Raw genomic sequence first — 8092 nt, forward strand, 5'->3', positions numbered from 1 at the left:
TTTTCATTTTTTTTCCCAATTTTCTTTCTAACAATTTAATGATGCTCCTTAAAAATTAAGACAAAGTGTAGTTGTATATTGCTCAATTTGGCCATATTAACAATTTAGAGGTAGACTTGCTTATAAGCCACTTGTCTTTGGTAGGTTTGGGGTATGGAAAGTAGTAGATGGTACTTTGGACTTCGCAGCATTCAGGATACAGGTCTATACTGGTTTACTCGCTTTCATCTTTATACCAGTTGATATATTTGAGGATTTTTTTTTTATTGGTTTTATTTTAATTTTGTGAAGGGCAGAAAATTTATTGCCAAAAGGGTAATTTTTTTGTTGCTTTATTATTAGGGTTGACCTACAGAAATACTTGATGTAGAATATTGGTTTTTATCCCTAATATCTATTTTAATTCTTCCCATATTAGCCTTAAAGCATTTCTGAGGGAAGATTAAGCTAGAGAATATTTTATATGATCGTTTTCGCTTACCCTTTTGCCTCTTTTTTCTATTATTATCTCTAATTTTAAATTGGCCCTTATACTTTTTTATTATTAATGTAATCAAATGATTTAGTAACAAAATAACTGCTTAATATATTGATTTTAAATGAGCCATTTTAATATTAAATTTATTGGTAGATCCTTTTAAGCGAAAGTAATATATCTGTATTATGTATAATACAGAAATCCATTCATGACTACATTATGAAAATTACTTTGCTTTTAAAAGTTATTTTGAAGATTGGATTACAAATGTTAATATGGTAAATAAAAATTTTTTAGCTTGGTCTCTTTAACAAAGATTTGCTACTATACTTACTATAAATTACTGTAAACTTATTCAGAATTCTAATGCCACAATAACTAGTAGTGTCTGCTCAGGGATCTGGGCCCGCACAGGGATAAACTTACATTACTTGGGGACATGAAGTCTTTCTAAGGGGTAAAAGCAAATTGATAGTTTTAAGACATTCATTTTCCAGATCCTAATTTCTGGATATTATGTGCTTTTTCTTCGAAGATTTTCCTTGGTTCAAGTATTTTTCCATCTCTCAAAAGAAACATATGCTTTCTCTGTATCCTAAATCTTTATATGGTATACTGATTCAGGTTGTAGTAACCTCTTGGGTACCAACAAAAAAGAAAATTTTGAAATACTTGAGTCAAAACATTTTGAGTTATTGGAGTTAATATTGAGGATTTGAGTGGCTGTAACAATTGGATAACAAATCCTTTTGTATACCAGGTTCTTTCTAGTTTTCCATTTCCACAAAATTGAGAGAGTTAATAAAGCTGCCAGTTGATAAGTACATTAGGTGTTATTTTTGAGGAAAAAAAACACTCTGTGACTTTTGGAAGTAATGTTAAAGCTGTGTGACAATTCTGTAGCATTTACTTGCCTATGGTAAGCAAGGTTTCTCAGTTCATACATCTATGAAAATTAAAAGTAGGGCAGAAAAATCCAGTCTCATTCTAGCAATACAAAATATTCCACTGATCTACAAACCAATTACTATTTTAAAGGACAAAGAAAGTAGTGTACAAGAATAATTTCCTAAATGGGTGTTAACAAATAAACATCTTCCCTTTAACTTTTTATGAAAATTTCAAACATAAATATTTTAGACTGGATCCTCTGGAGAAGCAAAGCCAGTGAAGTGTGTATATACATGAGGGGGCTTCAAAACGTTCGTTGAGAAATGGAATGAAAAGATGAATTTTCCAGGAACTTTCTGAAGCTTCCTAGTGCAGATATGTGGATGTGTGCATTTAGATAGATAGGCAGATAGATAAATTTAGTTCAGAGATATGGCTTAAACAGTTGTGGAGGCTGGCAGGTTCCCAATATCTGGGTCAGACATTGGGCTATAGGGCTTCTCTTGATTTAAAGATTGCAGAGGCTGACAAATCTGAAATCAACAGGTCAGATGGTAGTCTGCTAGCTCATGACCCAAGAACCAGAAGTCAGAGGATGACAAAGCAGATGCAGGACCCAGAAAGATCCTGGTTTTGCTAGAACATCCTTATAAGCTGGGTGCAGGCCATACCTCTTAAGGAAGCTGATTGGCTTTTCAACTGATTGGTTATTTACATCTGATCACAAAATGGAAGATAATTATGTTTTATACTTTATGGAAGTTCAAGATCTGCCAAACTATGGAGAATCATAGTTAAGCCAAATGGACATCTAACAGTCATTAATCATGGCAATATACAAAATGAATAGTACATCCAACCTCTGTTGACTCACTGACTGCTTCAGTTTTGTTTTGTTTTTTAAAACACTTAATAATAATTAGATCCTTTATGTCCTTGCTGTATATGAACTCTCCCAGGGGCACAGGGACAAATAGATTTTATTAACTTAAGTTAAATGTTACTCCTAGGATAAATCATAACAATGAACAGTAATGAAGTGCCATAGCATTAAAACTAATTTGGGGAAAAGGTTTTCTTGAGTTAATACACAATAATTCAAATATTTTCTTTTTCTCCATTTACATAATCTGCCTGTGACATTTTAAGTACTTTACCCAAAATGTTATATAATGACAAACATTGGTAAATACCAGTTGCCTCTTAAAATAGAAGCACAACTTAATTCTACTATAATTTAGTGAGCAAAAAATAGATCACATATGTGACAGAAGCCTAGAGTTTAAACAGTTTTTAGTCTTTATTTTAAACATGACAACTAAATAGCAAAAATCAGGATTAATATTACAGGGCATAGTTTGTCAGCAAATGAAAGTTTAATATAACTTGCTTATTTTACATTAATTAACTGTGTAACCAATAATTATCCATGTGACATCCCACTGCAAATGCTGACATCTTTTTCCAGAAGAATTGGAGTTTTTTGTTTGTTTTTTCATGCTTTTGCAAAGGTTAAAAAGGCTTTTGTGGTTTAAATGTTGTTACATATTTTACAGCATTAGGATCTATGGGATGTTTTGACAACTGCAACAGTTCAATGAAGTTGGTAATTTCTTCTTTTAATTATTTTTCATTGAACAGCTTTGGAATTACATTTCTACCTTTTTATTCTGCTTGTATTATAAGGGAAGAAAATTTAAAATTTGTCAAAAGAATTTGCTTAGGGAAAAATAGGTTATGATTACAGTACGGCTAAAGCTACATTAGCCTTACATTGTTTAAGCTTTGTTCCTGCCTGATTTTGATGACATTGTGTGGGGCTTCTTTCAGTTACTGATTGCGTATATGCGACTATCGATACTTTCTCCAGTAAATGGATCTGGGGGGTTCACAGATTATCAGCCACAGTTTCATCTACTTGTAAAGTGGAGAATGAACCTGGCCTTATACAATTCAATAATACTCTCATGCAGGTTCCCTTTCCCTTCCCTCATAATAAGAATCTAAAGTTTCATGTTTTAGATTTTTTGAGGGTAAAGTTTTAATAAGTGCTTTTTTGAAAACTTATTTGCCAAATTATTTTAAACCTGTTTTTAAAATTAGAGATGTATTGTTTCTATTGGGTGCATATCACCAATTAATACGTTTGATTTCAGATCTACAACTTACTGCTTTGTAAACTTCGCCGAGGTAAAATGAAACCATTTGGTTACTTGAAATGAACTACATTTTATAGGTTTTTGTATTGACATTTGCAGTAGCTAACATGTCAGAACTAGAAGTGCTGAAACAATACATCTTCCATGATTTAAATTGACATAATGCTAAGTATAACTGTAGCTAATTTTTTAGATGTTATAAAATTAAAATTTTTTAGTTCAAGTATTGTACAAGTAGAGCATTTTCTGCTCTAGTTAAATATACCCAGAATGTTTGTTGTTGTTACAATTACAAGAGATTAGTTCATTTTATAATATAACTCATGTTTCTAACATTAATATCAATATAACTATATATAGGTTGATTTTTCTTAATTGAAAATTATAATGTATGTATACTTAATTATTTTCTAAGGGCAAAACTTTATTTTAAGTTTTTTAAATGTGAAATTAAATATGTAGGATATAGTCTACCAGATTATGTGCTGTCATGAAACATAATGGGGTTGGGGTCATTTGTATTTTAAAATCTGTATAATTTATGGTTGGGTAAAGTTAGACTTAAAATAAAGCATTCCCTTTTTAAGTCAGATTCATTCTCAACATATTGGTGTTAATGAAAGAACACTTAAGAGGGTTTATGTAAATAAAAAATTAACTAAATTACTTTAGAAGTATTTCCTAGATTTGTAAGTACTAATGCAGTATGTCAATTATGATAGTTTGAAAGTTTTGATACAGTAGCTTAAAATTTAACTCTATGGTGCCAATACTAAGATATTTACCTCTTGTTTTTCTGCAGCAAGGAGTAAATAACGCGGAGAAGTTTGATTATGTAAGTGGAATGGGGACTTCAGTATTTGTGCTACATTCTTTCTGTGTGTGCCCTTTGTGTCCTAATGCGTCCTACCTTTGGTTTACAGGTGATGCAGTTTTTGAATAAAATGGCTGGGAATGAATATGTTGGATTCAGCAATGCAACGTGAGTCTGATTTGTGGCTTAAACTTTTAGAGTGAAATAAGCTTCAAGTTAATGAAAAAAATTATATATATACTATATTTAGAATTAATTTGCTCCCTCTTGTTGGTCCTAGGACTTCAGTGAATAACTAACTTAAAAAACTATGATTTAAAATTTGGTCAGTAAAATGGAATCATGATTTCCAAATAATCCGAGGGGAACAATATAAAGTGGTTAGGTATTTTTTGATGAAGTTCTTGTGGAGGATCATAGAAGGGCCTTCATATTTATTTTAAATCACTGGTGCTTAGTAAATTTTCTCTTACCTCTCTTTAATACGTACCCCAATTCTGACTATATTCACTTACATGCTCTGATTAACATTTAGCCTAATTTTCTTTTTTCAGTCTCTCTCTTTTTGATAGGTAAATGTGTGTCTCTTACATAAACATATGTAAACATATACCCATTATGGAGTCCTGGTGTGTCACTTTAGGAAATACCCTTAACTGTTAGCTAGCTGCAAGGTCAGTGATTCAAACCACCAGCTGCTCCTCGGAAACCCTATATGAGGTCGCGATGAGTTGAAAGTGACCTGACAAGAGTTATCAACAGAAGATCCATTGCCATCAACTTGATTTCGATTCCTCGTGACTATAGGACAGAGGAGAGGTGCCCTGTAGAGGCACCAAGCCTGTAACCAGTGGAAGCTGACTACCACGTCTTGGTCCTGTGGAACAGCTGGTGGATTTGAATGGCCCTTTCGTTAGTAGCCAAGCAGTTAAACACTGTGCCAGCAAAGCTCCTCCTTATGTTTTGTTTCATTTAAGTAGTTCTCCGAACTACTTAAAGTTGTAGACATCATAACTAACTCAGCACATATGTCCTAGAATAATGACATAATACCAATAACACACTTTAAGAAATTAACATTGATTTTTAAGATATAATGGCATTTAAATGTCCCTGACATCTAGATGTCTTTTAAAAAATAATTTGTTGGTTGTAGTTGTTAAAATATATACAGCACAATGTACACCAATCCAGCAGTTTACACATGTACAATTCTGTGACATGGGTTATATTCTTTAAGTTTACAGTCATTCTTACCCTCTTTTTCTGAATTGTTTCTCCCCAATTAACATAAATTTGCTGCTTCCTAAACTTTCTGTCTTTTCAGTTAACTGTTGTCAATTTGTTCGCCTATATATATATATCTCTTCTAAAAAGAACATTGTATGTAAACTATTATATAATTCATAATAAAACAAAACAAAACAAAAGAACATATAGGAAGTAAGAAAAAAAAGCATTGTGCTCAAGGCAGATAGTTTGGTTTAATAAAACTTTAGGCAACAGTTTAAAGTTTCATACCACCCATCTTGCTCATCTTGTCCACTGGCAGGAATCCCAACTAATGACATAAAGTAGATGTTTATTTTTTCTCACATTAGAAGTCTTTGCTGCCTTGGCAGCTCTGCTCTTCAAAGACAGCTAGAGTCAAGGCTCCTAACTTATGACTGTCCCATCCCTAGGATGTTGCTTCTGTCTTTGTGATTCAAGATGGCTCGCCTTCTAATCTGTATTTCCAGCTGACAGGAAAGTGTGAAATGGGTCTGTTACAGAAGGATGAGCCCTTTCCCCTAATCTTTAAGTACTGTCTATTGTGGCTTTTGCACTACAAGGCTGAGTTGCATGCTTAAAGCAGAGACCACAAAACCTAAAATACTTACTGTCTCTTTTAAGAGGAGTCCTGAAGTAGTGCAAACAGTTAATGTCTTTAACTACCAACTAGATGTCTTTTGCACTTTAATTTATTTAATAATTCCAGAATCAAGATTCATGAATTTCATATATGATTTTGTCTCTTCAGTCTCCTGAAACAAGAACTGCCCCCTACCTTATACCTCTACTTTTAGCATCCTTATTAAGTGGTTTCTTGCTGAAGCATGCATGAGTTGTCTTACAGAGCAACCATTGACACACTTTCTGGGGAGGGCCAGATAATAAATTTTTTAGGTTTTGTGAATTATATGATCTGTGTTGCAATGATCAATTCTGCTGTTACAGTACAAAAGGAGTCACGGAGTGTATGAGACTGTCCCAATAAAACTTCACAGCCATACCTCGGAGGTATTGCGAGTTTAGTTCCAGACCAATGCCAATAAAGCATATATTGTGTTTTACAGTTGTATAGTGACAAGAATTTTTTGTTTCCCAGTGCTTATGGCTCCATATAATAATCACTGGACTGCAAACCACAAGATCAGAGTTTCGCGTTTACCAGCTGCTCTGCTGCAGAAAGACAAGGCTCTCTCTGCTCCCACAAAAGAATTAAAAACCTCGGAAACCCTATACAGGAACCAACTGCAGGACATTTGACAACAAAGTGCTTATAAAAGTTATGTTTACACTATACTATAAACATAATTGTGTAATTGTTGTATTGTTGTTAAGTGCCATTGAGTCAGTTCTGACCCATAGCAACCCTAAATAGGGTTTCTGAAAAGCAGCTGGTAAGCTTGAACTGCTGATCTTGCAGTTCAAACTGACTTTTGCAGCCCAGCGCATTAACCCACAGTGCCACACCAGGACTCCAATTGTATAATAGCACTATGAAAAACTTTTGAAATATTGTGATAATTAGAAAATTAGGACACAGAGACATGAAGTGAGCATATGCAGTTGGGAAAATGGCACCAATAAACTTGCTTAATGCAAAGGTGTTACAAACGTCCAATTTGTACAAACAGCCTTACTCTCTGCAAGGTACAGTGAAACGAGATGTGCCCGTATTTATGAAAACAGGTGGCAGGCTAGATGTGGACTGTGGGCTGTAGTGGATTGTCCCATGTTGGCTTTGTCTGATAGTATGTGAAGGGGCCCTGGTTGGCACAGTTGCTAAGCGGGAGGTAAACAGCTTTGACATGAATACTGCTAAGGTTTTGTCTTTATTGCTTAACATTCAGGGAGCAAAACATTTTAAGTCATTAAGTACTTTTCAGCTGAAATACTTCTCCCAATATATTTTCTGTGAATCTCATTCTGCCTCTTGTGTGCTTATTATATGAGAGAGCATCAAAAAGTTCATGGATAATATGGAATTAAAAGATACTGGAATTTTTTCATAAACTTTTTGAACCCTCTGATATTGTCATATTTTATTTGAACCTATTCTGTGTCTCTCTTTGCCTAATAGCCACCTATATATTCTGACCTCCTTAGGACCTGCATAGATTTTGCCTCTTTAGATTCATTTCTGTAGGATAAACACTGGACTTCTAACCACAGTTGGTGTTCAAACCTACCAGCCACTCCTCAGAAACCCTATTCTGGGTAACTAGGAAGCAGAACTGACTCAGTGACACGTAACTACAACAGCAGTTCATTTCTGTATCCCTGTTACCTTGTAGATAATAAGTACTTTTGTAGTTTTTAATGAAGTGAACTAAGGGTCAGGCACTGGAAGACAAATGAAATGAGAGGGTTTTTTTTTTTTTTTTGGTATACTGTTGTTGTTATGTGCCGTGGAGTCGGTTCCAACTCATAGCGACCCTGTACAGGGTTTCCGAGGCTGTAAATCTTTATGGGAGCAGAAAGCCT

At 34.0% G+C, this 8092-nt stretch overlaps 1 protein-coding gene across 1 annotated transcript in view; it reads left to right on the plus strand.

Moving 5' to 3' along the window:
- GLS (glutaminase) overlaps window positions 1-8092 on the plus strand; it is a 111691-nt gene that overhangs the window by 57682 nt on the left and 45917 nt on the right. Inside the window, exons 9-11 of the mRNA XM_006864072.1 lie at window positions 4331-4363; window positions 4452-4510; window positions 7259-7359. Of these exons, the coding sequence (XP_006864134.1) occupies window positions 4331-4363; window positions 4452-4510; window positions 7259-7359 (193 nt within the window). The remainder of the gene's footprint in view (window positions 1-4330; window positions 4364-4451; window positions 4511-7258; window positions 7360-8092) is intronic.

Source organism: Chrysochloris asiatica, unplaced genomic scaffold, assembly GCF_000296735.1.
Source record: "Chrysochloris asiatica unplaced genomic scaffold, ChrAsi1.0 scaffold00059, whole genome shotgun sequence".
Taxonomy (NCBI): Eukaryota; Metazoa; Chordata; class Mammalia; order Afrosoricida; family Chrysochloridae; genus Chrysochloris; species Chrysochloris asiatica.